Source organism: Schistocerca gregaria, chromosome 2, assembly GCF_023897955.1.
Source record: "Schistocerca gregaria isolate iqSchGreg1 chromosome 2, iqSchGreg1.2, whole genome shotgun sequence".
Classification (NCBI taxonomy): Eukaryota; Metazoa; Arthropoda; class Insecta; order Orthoptera; family Acrididae; genus Schistocerca; species Schistocerca gregaria.
In genome coordinates, this window is record NC_064921.1 from 710,042,539 (window position 1) to 710,060,821 (window position 18,283).

The 18,283-nt window shown below is 43.0% G+C and overlaps 1 protein-coding gene across 1 annotated transcript in view; it reads right to left on the reverse strand.

Annotated features, from left to right (window-relative positions):
• LOC126334825 (uncharacterized) overlaps nt 1-18,283 on the reverse strand; it is an 83,161-nt gene that overhangs the window by 24,844 nt on the left and 40,034 nt on the right. The window contains exon 2 of the mRNA XM_049997484.1: nt 13,535-13,814. Within this exon, the coding sequence (XP_049853441.1) occupies nt 13,535-13,810 (276 nt within the window). The 5' untranslated portion in view covers nt 13,811-13,814. The remainder of the gene's footprint in view (nt 1-13,534; nt 13,815-18,283) is intronic.

Sequence of the window (18,283 nt, forward strand, 5' to 3'; positions counted from 1 at the left end):
GACGGGGGTAGCCGCTCGGACCGTGACAAGGCGCCTGAGGCAGCTCGGCTACTTCAGGGGGTTACTCTGTGGTGTTGTTAGACGATATGTTATTTGTGAGAGACGTTTCACACACGCTAATAAATTTAACTGGTTACGTTTTATTAATTAGTCTAGATCTTGTTAATCGATCGGTTGTTCAATGAACGTGGGTATTCTTAGTCACGTCGTTGCCTTAAGTAGCTCTATATTTGCTTTGAGTGTTGTCGTGATTTTGATTTTAGATATGTGTTGAACACACTTCCGCGCATTCATGACGTGTGATGATCAGCGTGTGGATTGAGGATTGACGTTGTGTGTTTTGGCTTGTTCTAAGGAACGGGGTCCTTGTTGGCTTTGTTATGTTAACATTTGGTATGCTTGTCCGTGCTGCTTAATTTATAGACGTGTCCATATTTTTTTTAGTGGTGCCCTTGTGTTAGGTAAGGAACAACGGACGTGTCTTCGTTCTCGTGGTGATTCACTTTCTACACTGGCTCTCTTGAGCTCTCATCTGCAAAGTCCTACGCCGGCTGGGTGGCCGAGCGGTTCTAGGCTCTACAGTCTGGAACCGCGAGACCGCTACGGTCGCAGGTTCGAATCCTGCCTCGGGCGTGGATGTGTGTGATGCCCTTAGGTTAGTTAGGTTTAAGCAGTTCTAAGCTCTAGGGGACCGGTGATCTCAGAAGTTAAGTCCCATAGTGCTCAGAGCTATTTGAACCATTTTTTTGTTTACTGAATGCCATTCTGATTAAGCTTTAGGACAATGCTCATCTGAATGTTTCGGCGTGAATTTAAGTGTCGTCAGGCAGTGACGTAGTTGCATGAAGTGAGATGAGATTGCTTCACAGTAAGAGTACTTCCAGTTATCTTACACTCTCAGCAGCCGAGTGGTGCGCGCCAGTGTTGCTACCGGCACGTACTGGTCCAGATGGTTGGGTTCTCACATCTGGCGCCACCCCACTCCAGTTTGACACTGGATTTGAAGATTCTGTTTTTAATTAAATCTCAGTTGGAAAAATTAAATATAAGATGGCAAAATCAACGTGTATCAGCCCAATCAGACTTAGACCGTGTCCTGCGTGAGCGACAGAAGCGAATGACTTCTGGATACGCGACACTCCAGCGACAAGCAGCAACATCGGGCGACAAACCTCGGGTGTCCTGCGTGCGAGCGACCATGACGCGCTACAAGATGGCTGCTTAGAACCAACCAGCTGTTTCTATAAAACGGCGTCCCTAACCTATAGAATACTGTAGCTGGAGAGTAGGGCTGCAGAATTAGGTTCACTTGAGAAAACAAAGCGAAAGGGAATGCTGTGCTTGAAATTTACAAAGGGAGGAGTCTCCATGGAGAATTTCGTATCGTTAACTACGAAGATCACCAGACAAGTTCTTCGAATACACGCGAATGGGCAGAGGAGCATTCGACTATCTCATCAATAAATTAAATACGAATTTTTTTTACATGATCAAGAACTTTTAACAGCCAATAAATGCAGAGGAATGACTATTACATGACTAACTACGCTAAATACAAACATAAGCACACAGAATGATAGGTGTGAACAGTAGGGATCTGTAGTGAAGAGACGTATGGAATCTCTTCAGGTAAAAAATAGCACATGTTCTCCGCACGTCACCTAACACGCTTACACCAACACACGTCCTTCTGCCTGATGACGTGCCATATCCTAACTCTAAAAGAGGGTCAGCCAACTGGCTCAAAGGGCTGACAGTCCATTACATCTCAACGGCCACGTTAAAGAGTAAAACAGATTATTTTATGTACCTGATGACAGAACATCAAAAGCTCGAACGACAAAAGAAATATAAAGAAAATTACGCAAATTTCTTGAAACGAACATTGTCATAGCGACTGAGCTGAAGAACGATCGAACTATTTTTGTTCAATCCAAGGATTACTTGTTTTCTTTATGAAATTTTTTATTAAGTTTCTCATTCATTTTACGCCAACAAGGTGGCTATTTCGTTTCCCTTTTCCCCTATGTAGAAGCACAATTAGGTTGCTGACGCAAACATGAAACGCCAGCAGGCTGAAGTACGCCTGGCTCTCCTATAAGAATCGCTGCCGCACAATGACGGAAGAATGTAGTGGATCTATTTTCTTTCCACCACCCCAAAAGAAGGGATTTTGTTTACTTTTATACATTTACTTCGTCAGTCAACTATTTCTTATCGACCAAACATAGCACAGAAGCTAGCCGAAGAAGGCACAGTTGGCCAGCGGGAGGACGGGCTGTAGGGGAGGAAGGAGGCCCCAAAAAAAAAGTTGTGTAGGGGTAGCGTTTACAGTACATAATTATGTGTGAGGGAAAGTGCCTGGGTTCGATTGCCCACCATTCTTACATTTACACTGAGTCAGTTACGATTCTGTATACAAGTTTTATGCATACTGTGTACACTGCATCGCTAAGTATCTTTTTAAGGTCTTGCCAAGGAACTTGATCTTCACACCTATCCCAGTATATTACACACATTTAATTCCTAATAAATTACAATGAACCGTGAAATTTTACAGATATTTCATGTTGCGAACGTAAATGTCAAGGCCAAGCGTTTCCATTCCTCTAAATAGTCTGTAAAGTAAAGCTTACAAAATTTTTGAAAAGAAAGTCAAACTTTTGTGTAATGATTTGTCTAAAAGTATGAAATAAAAAATATTAAGGAAACGTTTGGTGCAGCTCATTTTCTGCTCATGATTTAGAGTATCCTTCAAAGGCACGTAGAACGTTTCACTGATCTGCTTATTTCTTTTACACAAATCATTTAATAAAATATTTGACTGATTTATTCCATTTTTTAATTTCAACTTTTATTCAGAAAGCATGATCTTACTGACTCCTCGTTTGCCTTCCTGACGAACTAGATTTGAAGGACGCCTTTTTGACATTTAAATAACGCACCAATGTATATTTTTATGTGCAAAATAGCTAGGTCTTGAACAGATGACATTTTTGACACTTCATTTACAGCAGCTCTTCGTGAAATATTTCAGTTTTTCTTCAGCTTATTAATTAAGTTTTCGTTCATTACCCTGATTACTTTCAAGCAGTCAATTATTTTCATGCCAAACTAGACCTCGTGCTGGTCACTTTGAAACCCCTTTTGCCTGTTTCTCTCCCTTTGTTTGGCTATGAAAATTTGGTCAAAACTTCATAGTGTAAGTTATAGGGAGTCTTGTTTTCGCTCTGCTTACCCGTTTACAAAAACGGATCGAGTGTTAATCATATAATAAAATAGTCCTGTCTGCGTGCTCTCATTTCCAAAATACGTCGTTTCGATATTTTGAACCTTTTATGAGATACGACGATTTTTAAGACCACTTGATTCCTGAAGCGCACGAAAGGTTCGGACTCGCAGCGAGCGACCCGTCCGCGGATATAACAAACAATACCTCAAGAATGGAGAGAGATACCATTGCGGTCTCAACTTTAAATATAGTTTAAATATATTGGTTATATTTCATACGCAATAATGTATGGCCTTAAATGAACTATACGGAAAGCCTACACAATGTGATTTTACCTCTGCAAATTCTTAAAAATTTCGTGGAGCCACGTACTCAATTTCGTGTAGCACAGTAACTATGACGAATAACGAAAATAAATTCTGACCTTTATCGTTTAAGCATATCAAGCTATAGGTTGCGGAAGAATCAATTTTTTTTTACCGAATAGTTTTCTTAAAATCGAATGTTAAATAATTCAAGGCTGCCGTCGCGTCCGCTCCATTGCTTTGCCAAGAAAACACGTGGCTGTCGCTGTGTGTCACACGTGCTGCAGCGACAAGATTCAAACACGTTTGAATTCAAACGTCGCCAGTTGCAGCGGGAGACAGGCAGCAACACCGATGTCGCTCACGATGGACACTTCCGTATCTACACCTGCGGTTGTGTTTTGTCGCCTGAAGCTATCGCGCGCTGTCGCTCGCTTCTGTCGGTCACGTAGGACGGAGCCTTAGTCGCGGACAACCCAGTGCTCCACTCCCCAACCACATTTCTGGCCAAATGTCAAGAAAGACTGTAAATATTGGACGCATGATATCTGCTGGCGTTCCAAAATAGGATGGCATGCACTACCGCAACTCATCCGTTATTTTTTTCCCTAAGGGCCGTTTTCAGCACGTCCATTTAGATCCCAATGGGCCCTTTTCCCGATTCAAATGGATATCGACATATCCTTTTTGTTATTGACAGAGTAACACAGCTGGTCGAGATCACACCAATTCTGTCAATGGATTTCTCGTTTCCGTTGCCCTGTCCCAACAATAACAAGGCAGGCAATTCAAATCAGCACTTTTTTACTGAACTCTGTCACGTGTGCGGTGATCAGCACTTTCGAACGATAACTTACCATGAACAAAGTAATGGTCTCTTTGAACGCTGTCACTACACTCTAAAAAGTGTTCTCATGGCGGGGAATGAACAGCCGCCGTTTCATGTCTTCTTCTAGATCGTGTATGGCTTCTGAACATCTCCGTGCATCTCTCGCTGAACACCTTTACAGACAAACTTTCTCTCTTCCGGCGGCTTTCAAGAACCAATCACAATTACCTAAAGACAAAGAACTGCCTCAGCTTGTCTGCTAAATCACACAGCATAACATACTATCACCGCAAGCGCATGGACAGCAGGAAACCTTCGTTTATAAAGATCTGGGGGCCTCAGACCACGCAATATTGCGCGTGATACTGTTCGACCGGCATTATACCCGTCTTACTCAGGACCTCACAGAGTAATTAGATGGGGCGACAATACCTTTGACATTTTGATGCTCCCCCAGCCTCAGGTTCCGTCATCAGAACAAGACACATCCACTGCATCGTATCCACCGCGCCCCTTCTTTCAACCTCCATTAGTTGCCACTGTTGTTTACGACGACCTCATCGGCTATCAGATAATGTCTCACAGTAGCACCTCTTTTGACTGATACCGGCCACCTCCACTCCACCCACTTATTACAGCAGGAAAATATCTGTGAAGTGTTTACAAGAATCTGTGTGCAAATGTGCCTCCTGAGAGATGTCATATACATGAACAGGATGGAGAAATTTCGTAAATAGATCTCGCCGCGACGAAAAACGTCTTTGCTTTAACGACTTCCATCCCAACTCGCGTATCATATCTGCCACACTCTCTCCCATATTACATGATAATACAAAACGAGCTGCCCTTCTTTGCACCCTTTCGATGTCCTCTTTCAATCCCACCTGGTAAGGATCCCACAGCGCGCAGCAATATTCTAACAGAGGACGAACGAGTGTAGTGTAAGCTGTCTCTTTAGTGTACTTGTTGCATCTTCTAAGTGTCCTGCCAATGAAACGCAACCTTTGGCTCGCCTTCCCCACAATATTATCTATGTGGTCTTTCCAACTGAAGTTGTTCGTAATTTTAACACCCAGGTACTTAGTTGAATTGACAGCCTTGAGAATTGTACTATTTATCGAGTAATCGAATTCCAACGGATTTCTTTTGGAACTCATGTGGATCACCTCACGCTTTTCGTTATTTAGCGTCAACTTAAACCTGCCACACTATACAGCAGTGTTTTCTAAATCGCTTTGCAACTGATACTGTTTGTTCTTCGGATGACCTTACTAGGCGGTAAATTACAGCGTCATCTGCGAACAACCTAAGAGAACTGCTCAGATTTTCTGTGGACGGCGCTCCAACTCCGCTGTAGCAACAGTAACTAGCTCAGTCAGCTCGAGACTTGTGTTTTGTATGTGCCTACATCTGTTAATAAAGTGCAGATATTTGATATTTACGGTCTCCTTCACTCCATCTGCAGTATCCCTACCCACGTCTACTCTAAAAATTAAAAGAAAATGTGATTGGTAAAAGTAAGCTTTGAGTTTCAGTTTGTAGAAGAAAGGTGCAAAGTGTTTCGAAACTGGTTACGTGTGATGATGAATAACTCAACTGGTAAGAGATATCCAGTGAAATCCATAGCTCTGAATTAGAGTCTTGGTTCAGGATACTTTGTTTATCTGGCAGGAATTTTCATTTAAATTTACCTGTTCTTATGCTACTTGATTGCAAGAACAAAGACTGTCTGCTACGTATGTCACACTTGTTTACATACAGTGAGACTTCCGAATACTCTGCTCAGGCACAATGAGCTCGTTTGCGTTACTTTCTTCAGAAGAGGTATGAAATACGTGTCTGAGGAAGCCTAAAAATTAGTCGCTCTTAAGGTGTACACGGTGTTTCCACAATGATGACTCTAATTCTGTAGAATGATGAAGAAGGGCAAATGCGCCAGTCTGACTTGGGAGCTCTCAACCGAAGACGACTGGGGCGAAATTCATCAGGAACAACAAGAACATTTCACATTTACCGTGGGTGTACATTATTTTATCTAAGGTAATGGTGGGTGAATTGCGTGTTCCTAGATTAAATTGGCTGAAGAAATGCAACAGGCAGCCAACTTTTTTGTTGTCTCTGTATTTCCTCAAGTAAAGACTACGATAAAAATCAAAGGGGTCACCGTCGTCGTCGTCTTACGTGCAGGAATTAGACATGAGCATTTTCTTTTTTCACAGAGTTAACGTTAACTGTAGCCTTGGTCGACCAATGTGTTTTCTTATTTCGGGTTGCAGTTCCGAAATATATTTGGTAGTATTTCAGCTCTTATTCTACTCATATGTTGTTTCCATCCAGCTCTGTGTGTTCAGTTATTTCCTCATTGATGATATGTGCATTGCCCAGCTTTATTAAATCTCTGTTGGCCTTTCGCCCTCCTCAAGAATCTCATCTCGGCTGCTTGTATTTTGCTGCCATCTCTCTTTTCATTTATCCAACTCTCGCTTACGGAACATAGTAATGGAGTCGCCATAGTTTAATACATTTTAATTTTTGTGTGTTGTCGGTGTCTGTAGTTATGTGTTGTATATATTACTCCACATGCTCCATGAAACATAGATACAGCATTTCATCTATGTTATTATCGTAACCCTAAATCCTTTTGCAGCCCAGATATTTAAAATGTGACAGCTGCTTACTTACTTAGTAGTTAATTATTATTTTCGACTTTATTACCTTACGTTTTATGTAGTGAACATTTAAGATTGTATTTTATACACATTTGAAACAGTCGATGTACTCCTAATTGGAAGTCGTCTTTTCTTTCTTGGGTTATTACTTTATCATCTACAAATATTAATATACTTATATTAGATTATTTATCTAATTTAAACACTAGATAATTATCTTATCTACAGGTTTTAAGGACATTGTCAACACAAAAGTTAAAAAGTCTATCTGAAACAGGACACTGCTGTCTCAGTCTTTACTAATTTTTATCTCATTTGTCCTTTTCTCTTCTTCGTTTGTTACTATTTATGTATTAAGTCATATTTTTAATATACAGTATTTTATGAATTTAGGTAGGTGGCCACTGTTATTAATTGATGTACATAATTACCAGATGGATCTATATATTTCTGTAACCATTCTATTTATCTCTGCAATACGTAAAAGGTAGTTCAAAGTGGCATCCTACAGCTTCTATGACATCATGACATTGTCACTTGCATTTCTGTTGCATCTGTTAGTGGAATTCCCTATCCCCATACTTAAAACTGTTCACTGATACTACATGCACCATGCATGTGTCTGACCAGCGGTTATTCCTCGCCAGGTGATGCTGATATCGCCTGGAAGGCTTTATATCGATAGTATGTCGGTGGTGATAATGTTCTGTCTGATCAGAGTAGTTCCTGCCGTACAGCAATTGAAAGGATGTTCTGCCCGACTAACATATATCTTAATTTTACTCAGCCGTCAATTGGTGCTATCATATTTCTATAGGCTAGCTGTTTACTCAAAATATAAAACAATATATTTACATTTAGAAGTTTATATTGTTTAGTTATAAATTTTTAGCTGTCACCTAGAAGAAATTACGATACGTAATTAATTTGTCAATTATTTGCAGGTACCTGACTGCAGTCTGAAACGTTCTTACTCGTCCGTCGTCTCGGAACTTTCGTAGCGTCTGGTAAAGTCCTGTCACGGCGGCGGCCAGAGTTGACGAACTACACTCATGCTCATAAATTTAGGATAATTGAAGGATGTGGTGTCACACAAGGTGGCACTACACAAAACTGGCGCTAATAGCATAGGCACATAGGGGACACACACGACACAGACATGTAAGTCCATAGTATTGGTGATAAGTTTAGAAAACCGTGCCGAAACACACGTGCTACAAAACGCCACTGTTTTCTGCGCATGTACCCCGATATCAATATGGGATATGATCACCATGCACACGTACACAGGCCGCACAACGGGTTGGCATACTCTGGATCAGGTGGTCGAGCTGCTGCTGGGGTATAGCCTCCCATTCTTGCACCAGTGCCTGTCGGAGCTCCTGAAGTGTCGTAGGGGTTTGAAGACGTGCAGCGATACGTCGACCGAGAGCATCCCAGACGTGCTCGATGGGGTTTAGGTCTGGAGAACAGGCAGGACGCTCCATTCGCCTGATATTTTGTGTTTCAAGGTACATCTCCACGATGACAGTTCATTGGAGACGTGCGTTATCATCCGTCAGGAGAAAGGTGGGACCCACTGCACCCCTGAAAAGGCGGACATGCTGGTGCAAAATGACGTCCCGATACACCTGACCTGTTACAGTTCCTCTGTCAAAGACATGCAGGGGTGTACGTGCACCAATCATAATCCCACCTGACACCATCAAACCAAGACCCCCATACAGGTCCCTTTCAAGAACATTCAGGGCTTGGCATCTGTTTCCTGGTTCACACCAGATGAAAACCTGGCGAGAATCACTGTTCAGACTATACCTGGACTCGTCCGTGAACATAAGTGGGCCAGGCTTTACGGGCTCTCCTGTTACCAGGGGTCAGTAGAATGCACCTTGCAGGTCTCCGGGAGAATAAATCATGTCTGTACAATTGTCTATAGACTGTGTGTCTGGAGACAACTGTTCCAGTGGCTGTGGCAAGGTCCCGAGCAAGGCTACCTGCAGTACTCCGTGGCCGTCTGCGGGCACTGGTGGTGAGATATCGTCTTTTTGTGGTGTTTTACACTGTGGACGTCCCGTAGTGTATCGCCTGGACACGTTTCCTGTCTGCTGGGATCGTTGCCATAATCTTGAGATCACACTTTGTGGGACACGGAGGGCCCGTGCTATGACCTGCTGTGTTTGACCAGTCTCCAGTCGCCCTTGTATTCTACCCCTCATAACGTCATCAATATGTGTTATTGGAGCCATTTTCAACACACAGTCACCATTATCACGTCTGAAAACATCTGCCCACTTACTCGCCGCACCGTACTCTGACATGCACTGACACACATATGCGTATGTGGACTGCTGCCAGCGCCACCATGCGACGACCGCAGGTCAAATGCACCGCACGGTCATACCCTGAGGTGATTTAAACCCGCAAACCGGCCACCTGAGCGTTGTTTCACCATGTATCAGCATTACCCTTAATTTAAGAGCAAGAGTGCAGTAGCGCCATTCGGAGCGAGAGCCAACTCTCGCAATGTATAACTCCGTAGACTTCCTCTCAAACGTTTGTTGGTGGAGCTGGATAATTCTAGATACTGATACATCCACGCTATAAAGCCAAATAATGGCCGCCAGCCTGCTTCGACACGCGAGTCATTTCCACTATACCACTATTCAGTGTCCTGACGCCATCTCATTACCTTCAAAAGCTCCCAAGTCCGCCCACTAGATTAGGCAACAAGCACCGCAATCAGTCACTACGCCATTACCAGCCGGTATCTCCCATCTCTTGTGTAAACATCGTAAGAAAAGTCTGAAGTCGAACAGGCTAAGGACATAGATGAGAATTCCGCACTTCAAGTCTCTATTGAAGCAAAACTCAGTTTGTTATCTTCTAATAACACTCTCCAAGTCCCCTTCATCCATTAGATAACACCACCATCTAGCCAGTTGCTCCATGCTCTGTCAGGTAACCTCTCCTTAAACAGTCAGTGTACGCTAAACAGCAGTATCCATCGCGACGACAGGCAACAGACTGAGACGTTCCCAAGCGCGTGAAAGAGAACGCACATCCAATAACTTTCCAAATCCAAATCTTCTATACACGTAAAAACGTTTCTGGCCGCTCCCTACGAACTTCCGAAATACGCCTCCTCATCACCTCCGCCCACTCGGCCAAAATCGTTTCCTGCACTCTACCCGGACAACCGCCGGACTCCTCGATTTCGCTGGCTGTCCACTGTTCCACAGCATTCTTTTCACATGCACACGTTTTTGGAAAATAAGCCTCCAGAACAGGAAGTGGACACTACGGTTAACCATTCCTTGCTAACGTTCTAATCCTCTTTTAAGGTGCTGTTGCCTGCTGACACTCTCAAGAGTTCGTTTCTCATAAGGTACCAGGAAATACCAGCCATTCTGTGGGAAACACATTCGCCACTGAGGACCACCCAGCCGGCACTGAACATCACCCGTTAGCTAGATTAGAAAAACCCATGGCCTTTATCTCCAAGCAGGAGAATAGAGCTGCAGTACGGCAGACACTCGGAAGCCGGCACTGCCGTTCACAATAGCGACCACCACTCGCCGACAATCGTAGAACGATCCGTTACTAGTTCTCGCACAGATTGGAGCGTCTTAATACGTCGCTACACATCGCGCAGCCCCTTGATAAATTGGAGTTGTGGTCTTCAATCCAGAGACTGGTTTGATGTAGCTCTCCATGCTACTCTATCCTGTGCAAGCTTCTTCATCTCCTAGTACCTACTGCACCCTACAACCTTCTGAATCTGTTTAGTGTATTCATCTCTTGGTCTCCCTCTACGACTTCTACCCTCCACGCTGTCCTCCAATACTAAATTGGTGATCCGTTGATGCCTCAGAATATGTCCAACCAAGCGATCCCTTCTTCTAGTCAAGTTGTGCCACAAATTTCTCTTCTCCCCAATTCTATTCAATACGTTCTCATTAGTTATGTGATGTACCCATCTAATCTTCAACATTCTTCTGAAGCAGATAAACTGGAGTATTATGCACTAACTCGTTTACTACGTTTGAAGAGGATCAACGTATAACAATCCACGTTAGTGTACGGCAAGAGTACAGCATCATATGACACAGTGGTTAGGTGGCTTACAGGCTTACAGTGTGGTTAAACAAATCTGTATGACGAAGAACAAAATAATAAGCCATCTCTCTGCGAAGAAACGGGAATCGTAAGAGTAGTGGCGGCCATGGTCATCCCAACATCGGCGTATCACAATCGAAGAGATGTGGAGACCGCTAAAATCAGTCGTAGATCAGTTTTCAACATCTTGCACGTTAGGTTGGAAATGATAAGGTCGCTGCCTGCTGGGTTCCGAGACCGTTCACACCCATGGGAAAAGTCTCCAAACCGAGGCAGCAGCAAAAATGTTACAGACATGTTTGGTCAGTCCAGATGACCTCTTTGACCACCTGGTCACCATGGACGAGGCCCCCAAATAAAGGCGTAAAGTAAACAGTGGAAACATGTTGAGTCACCAAAACCAAAAAAGACAGAGCGACAACCATCATCAGGCAATGTGCTTCTGAATTTATTTAGGACTGCTGTGGTGTGGCGCTAACAGGTTATTCTCGTAAAGGGAAAACCGTCACTGGAGAATTCTATCAAAATACACTGCTGGCCATTAAAATTGCTGTACCACGAAGATGACGTGCTACCGACGCGAAATTTAACCGACAGGAAGAAGATGATTAGCTTTTCAGAGCATTCACACAAGGTTGCCGCCGGTGGTGACACCTACAACGTGCTCACATGAGGAAAGTTTCCAACCGGTTTCTCATACACAAACAGCAGTTGACCGGCGTTGCCTGGGGAAACGTTGTTCTGATGCCTCGTGTAAGGAGGAGAAATGCGTCCCATCACGTTTCCGACTTTGATAAATGTCGGATTGTAGCCTATCGCGATTGCGGTTTATCGTATCACGACATTGCTGCTCGCGTTGGTCGAGATCCAATGACTGTTAGCAGAATATGGAATCGGTGGGTTCAGGAGGGTAATATGGAACGCCGTGCTGGATCCCAACAGCCTCGTATCACTAGCAGTCAAGATGACAGGCATCTTATCCGCATGACTGTAACGGATCGTGCAGCCACGTCTCGATCCCTGAGCCAACAGATGGGGACGTTTGTAAGACAACAAACATCTGCACGAACAGTTCGACGACGTTTGTAGCAGCATGGACTATCAACTCGGAGACCATGGCTGCGGTTACCTTTGACGCTGCATCACAGACAGGAGCGCTTGCGATGGTGTACTCAACGACGAACCTGGGTGCACGAATAGCAAAACATCGTTTTTTCGGATGCATCCACGTTTTGTTTACAGAATCATTATGGTCGCATCCGTGTTTGGCGACATCGCGGTGAACGCACGTTGGAAGCGTGTATTCGTCATTGCGATACTGGCGCATCAGCCGGCGTGATGGTATGGTTACACGTCTCTGTCACCTCTTGTTCGTATTGACAGCACTTTGAATAGTGGACGTTACATTTCAGATGTGTTACGACCCGTGGCTCTATTCTTCATTCGATCCCTGCGAAACCCTACATTTCAGCAGAATAATGCACGACCGCATGTTGCAGGTCCTGTACGGACCTTTCTGGATACAGAAAATGTTCGACTGCTGCCCTGACCAGCACTTTCTCCAGATCTCTCACCAATTGGAAACGTCTGGTCAATGGTGGCTGAGCAACTGGCTCGTCACAATACACCAGTCACTACTCTTGATGAACTGTGGTATCGTGTCGGAGTTGCATGGACAGCTGTACCTGTACACGCCATCCAAGCTCTGTTTGACTCAATGGCCAGGCGTATCAAGGCCGTTATTACGGACAGAGGTGGTTGTTGTGGGTACTGATTTCTCAGGATGTATGCACCCAAATTGCGTGAGAATGTAATCACATGTCAGTTCTAGTATAATATATTTGTCCAATGAATACCCGTTTATCATCTGCACTTCTTCTTGGTGTAGCAATTTTAATGGCCAGTAGTGTACGTTGGTGAGATAATTGGAGACTGACAAAATGAAAATCGTCGGAGGGAGTGTTTAAGGTGCATAAAAAGTCACAGCTCATTTTGCACAGGACATATTGCTTCTTTGGGCTGTCCGATTTTGCCTCACCCCCCCCCCCCCCCTCTCCCAATATTCTCCAGACATGGCACCCAGTGACTTTTTCTTCTTTTCTGAGATGAAGAAACTGTTGCTTGTGAGGCTTTTGCAGGAGGACAGCCAGGTGAATATCCTGAACTGCCAAAACGTAGACTTCAAGAAAAATGTCGCTACTACATCATTCATAGTAGGTAAAAATATGTCAAGCTGTAGGTAGAATATGTTGAAAAAGACTAACATCATCGCAAAATTTTAAGGTCGTGGCTGGTATCATTCAAGGTGATAAATGAAACTTTATGTGTAGCCTTCCAAGAAGATTTAGTCATTGACCACCACCAGCTTGGCGCTGCATCTCACCTTCACCTGCCCCTTCTGCCTCTCCTCCGCCGTGATAACGTCGGCCTTCACGACCAACGGCAGCTGCTGAGTCGCCTCTTCCTCGCCCTTCCTGAAGGCGACCCTCACCCTCGACATCTGGCTGCCGTAGCCGGCGCCAGCCTTGTTCGCCGGCTCCACCGCGATGGACTCCACGGTGACGGTTCCACAGGACAAATGTCTCTTCAGGGCCGCCTCCATCATGGCGTGGTCGATATAATCTGTCACTTCCGGACCATTGCTTCCTGGCGCATCCATAGTCCTGTTAACAAATGAAGAAGTTCTGTTTGTGGGAGGGTCACTATGTCTAGAAACACAGAAAGGAAAGGGTATAATAGATTTGTATCTCTACAGTTTCTCAGAGCACACGGCATGGAACTCTATTCAGCTTTTCTCTCTTGAAAACCATTTTAAAGAAAGTTTTTACACACGTTTGCTTCACATGTGATTACGTTACTTACGTGGGCATTAAGATATTCGTCACACTTAGTGAATGCCCTTTGAGAGAAGCGAGTTTTAGTTGCAGACAATAATAAATAACAACAGGCGGCCTCGTCAGGACTGTGAGCTGGATGAGTTTCAAGTTTGACTTATATGGAGGCTGACTTTCTGTCTGTATGCACTACGACAGTACAAGACGATCTCCAGTGCTTCTTCCTGTGTGCGTCTTTCTAGAAATTACCTTTAAGTTTTTGGCAGGACTATCATTGTGCACCACAAATCTGTGAATGTCATTTGTTGGTCCATACACACAGGTTCATTATGAAAAATTTTTGAGGAGAAAGTTGCCACCAACTTATTTTCCGATTTTCATGAAGCATTTCATTTTTGTTCGTGTATATTCATTGGGAGACAGCCACATGGTCAACTAACACTTTTTCTAGATCTAACCCGTCATTTCAAAAAAATTAAAAAAATTGCGCATTAAAAACTTAAAAAAGAGCGGGGTTTTTGTGAATTTTTAATTTACAAAGTAAAACGTTATCTTGCCTAAGTATGACAATAACAATATTAATGAAATTATGCTCGATATTGAGTTGGTAATTTACGAGAATCATTTTAACTTAGAACTTAATCTGATTTCAACTAAATGTTACCTAACACACTGAGCATATTTCTTGCAAAGGACTGTACTCTAATAGGAGCATGAGTTTACTGACTGAAGATTTGAAAGATAATTATACGCAGCAGATATTTTATGCATCTGTCGCCTATCTTGTGGACTTCTACAGTCACAAACTTTGCGCTGAAAGAAAATATATTTCAATTGCTGATTGCAGTTCAAAATGGTTCAAATGGCTCTGAGCACTATCCGACTTAACTTCTGAGATCATCAGTCGCCTAGAACTTAGAACTAATTAAACCTAAGGACATCACACACATCCATGCCCGAGACAGGATTCGAACCTGCGACCGGAGCGGTTGCTCGGCTCCAGACTGTAGCGCCTAGAACCGCACGGCCACTCTGGCCAGCGCTGAGTGCGGAATATCTGTCCCAAACATGTAATTTGGTGATCTATGGACGCAACGATGAGGAAAATTATTGGTTGGGGTTGAAGAAATCGCTAAACAATCTCGAATGAAATACTATATTGAAAGTAATGTTACCAAAATCAGTGGGATCTCCAGTTATAAATATTAATGTAAATGCATATGGCCAATGGTTGAAGGGATGCTATGTGTGAGTACATATTACCGCAGTACAAAAACATAAGATAATACATCAGCCGTAGCTACAAAACGCTGTGAGAAGTCACATGGAAGGAAACTATAAGATGTTATAAAGACAGAACACGAGAAACAACGTTGTCCACACGGGTTTCAAGAAACATTGAATTATTAGCCGATTGTGAAACCAGCTACAATTCAAATATAGGACTTGCAAACGCCGAGTAATTGCATTTTCGCAGCCACAATATGGCAAAATTGTATCTTTAGCTTTAACCAGTAACTTGCACAAGGAATATAAGTGGCTAAGAAAGATCACAGGCTCACGAAACGAACGTTGGCTCAAAAATGATTCAAATGGCTCTGAGCACTTTGGGACTTAACATCTATGGTCATCAGTTCCCTAGAGCTTAGAACTACTTAAACCTAACTAACCTAAAGACATCACACAACACCCAGTCATCACGAGGCACAGAAAACCCCTGACCGGCCGGGAATCGAACCCGGGAACCCGGGCGTGGGAAGCGAGAACGCTACCGCACGACCACGAGCTGCGGACAAACAACCGTTGGGTCCGCGATATAGCCTCACGTCGTTTCCGTGAGGCCACTAGTGTGTCTTTAGCAACGGCGTATACGTATCGTAAGAACATACAACATTTACTTCCTTCTCTTAAACGAGAGGGGGGAGGAAGGGGGAGGATTGAAGGCCATACGTGAAATACTCCAGAGCTCGCATCGCAGCCTATCTAACGCACTCCAATCGTTCTCTCTAGCGCGGCCACCAAAAGAGTGAGTGCCTGTTCACACAAAGCGTTTACCTGAACAAATTCACGGAGTAAGCTTCAAGTTCAAACGCCAATTCACACTAGACGTCAAGGCAACATTACCGTCTAACGGTGGTTTCACACTAGACGTCAGTTCGCTTAGTCCAGTACTGAACGGTGAAAGTGAGATACGACACATCATTTGTGACACAAAACGTCGGAGTACAAAACCACAGCTAAGTAACTGCCGATAACGAAGTTTATTTATGGTCAAAGAAAACTTCATAGCGGAGGTCCTCGATCAATTACTTGTGTGGTAAATTGCTGAGAAGTGAAACATCATTTCGAAACATCGATATTTATTTGGTATAATGTACTCATAAATAGGAATAAACAATTTTTATAAGGGAAAACGTAGACTGCTATCTTATTCACTACATGATTTTTTTCCTACGTAGCGGATAATGTATTTTTCTCCTTCAACAGAGTTGACTTTTCCATTTAATAAACGTTTATTTTATTAACTTGTTTATGCACAGCGATGACAGCAGGCAACAGCACAGTCCAGAAATTTGGACGAGTTGAAGAATGCAATCATTCAAGAAATTACTGCCATCCCTGCAGAGATTTTAGTCCATGTGATGGAGGATTTTGAGAAGAGACTTGAGTCCTGCATTCGAAATGATGGACATCACATTGACGACATTATTTCTCACAAATAACTTTGTTAACTAAAATGGCAAATAATCAGCTTTGATTTTGTGTAAATAAACATGCATTAATTTTAAAGTTGGCTAAGTATTATTTCATTAAAAACCGTCCGCCTCCCGTGTGTCACACTGTATTTAAACTTCTTGACTCTTTGTATTACAGACCCTTGAAATCGTAGATTTGTATCTTTAAATGAGTCGGACTCTCTTGTGACAGTCATGAAATTAGTCTTTTTGATGTTAATATTCAGACCTAGAGTATTACTGTAATCCCCTAATACCTTGACGAGTTGTTGAAGGTCGTCTAAATTATCAGCTGTCAATACCGTGTCATCAGCATAGTGAATGTTGTTGGTATACACTCTGTTAACGTTTATGCCTTTTACTACATCATCAAGTGTCTCCTGAAAAATACTCTCAGAGTATAAGTTAAATAACAGGGGTGACAGTATGCATCCTTGTCGGACTCCTCTCCATGTATTGGCCAAAGCTGTGACCTCATTATCAAATTTAACCTGCGCTGTCTGATTCCATTATAAATTGTCTATACAGCGGATATCTTTCTCATCTATATCAATTCTTTTGAGAATTTCCATCAGTTTATGATGTTGTACTCTATCGAATGCTTTTTCATAGTCAGTAAAACAGAGGCCTACAGTTTTACCCTGATCATAGCAGTTTTGTACTAGAACTTGTAGGTAGTGCGACTATCGCTTCTCTTGAAGCTAAACCTTTCCTAAATCCAAACTGTGTCTCACTTATGAATTTCTCACATTTTTCGTATAGCCTTTGACAGATGACTCTCAGAAATATTTTCAGAGAATGGCTCATAAGACTAATGAGTTAACACTAAAGCTGCAAAATCATCTCAATTGTGCTATTTCATCACATAATAGTTGATTTGTACCATATTTCATTAATTCGCTCTGTGTCGTAGACAGCTAAACATAAATGTCACGACGACATGTCCCAATCGAGTACCGTTCCAATGATATAAAAAAAATTCGTTGCCAGCTCTGGCCCAACAAAGAAGCAACTGTGGCAAGGTTCAGATCCTCGTCGCAGAACAGATTCCTGCTTGACATCCCAAGTGTCTAAGGAATGGAGAGCATGAGATCCTCTTGCCTGATGGCGTCGTCAGAACCGCTAGTTCACTCCGTGCTATTTGAGAAACCTTTGCTTATGCACAATCATGTCCAAGGTCGCACCGAAAAAGATAAACACTAACTTACATTCTAAAAACTTTCGGCATCCCACTGAACACTTCCGCTACGTCACACTCATCAAAGTTAGGCAATGGAACGTCAGGTTTGTCGAAGGAATGTCTGGTAGTCTACGTTTCATATTGTGTCGTCACAACATAATAATCGCATAATTGTGTATCGATTTTCATTCACCGGGTCGATGAATATAGTTGAACTATAATCAATATCACATCAGGTTTGTAGAGACTGGACTGGAAATCAATCACAATCAAATCAAAAATCCAAATTCGCCATAAGCTGTTCACTGTCACTAGGATTACAACCTAAAAAATACCAACGAGCACAGCAGAGTCGTAATCGTAGAGAACTGGATGGTGCGTTG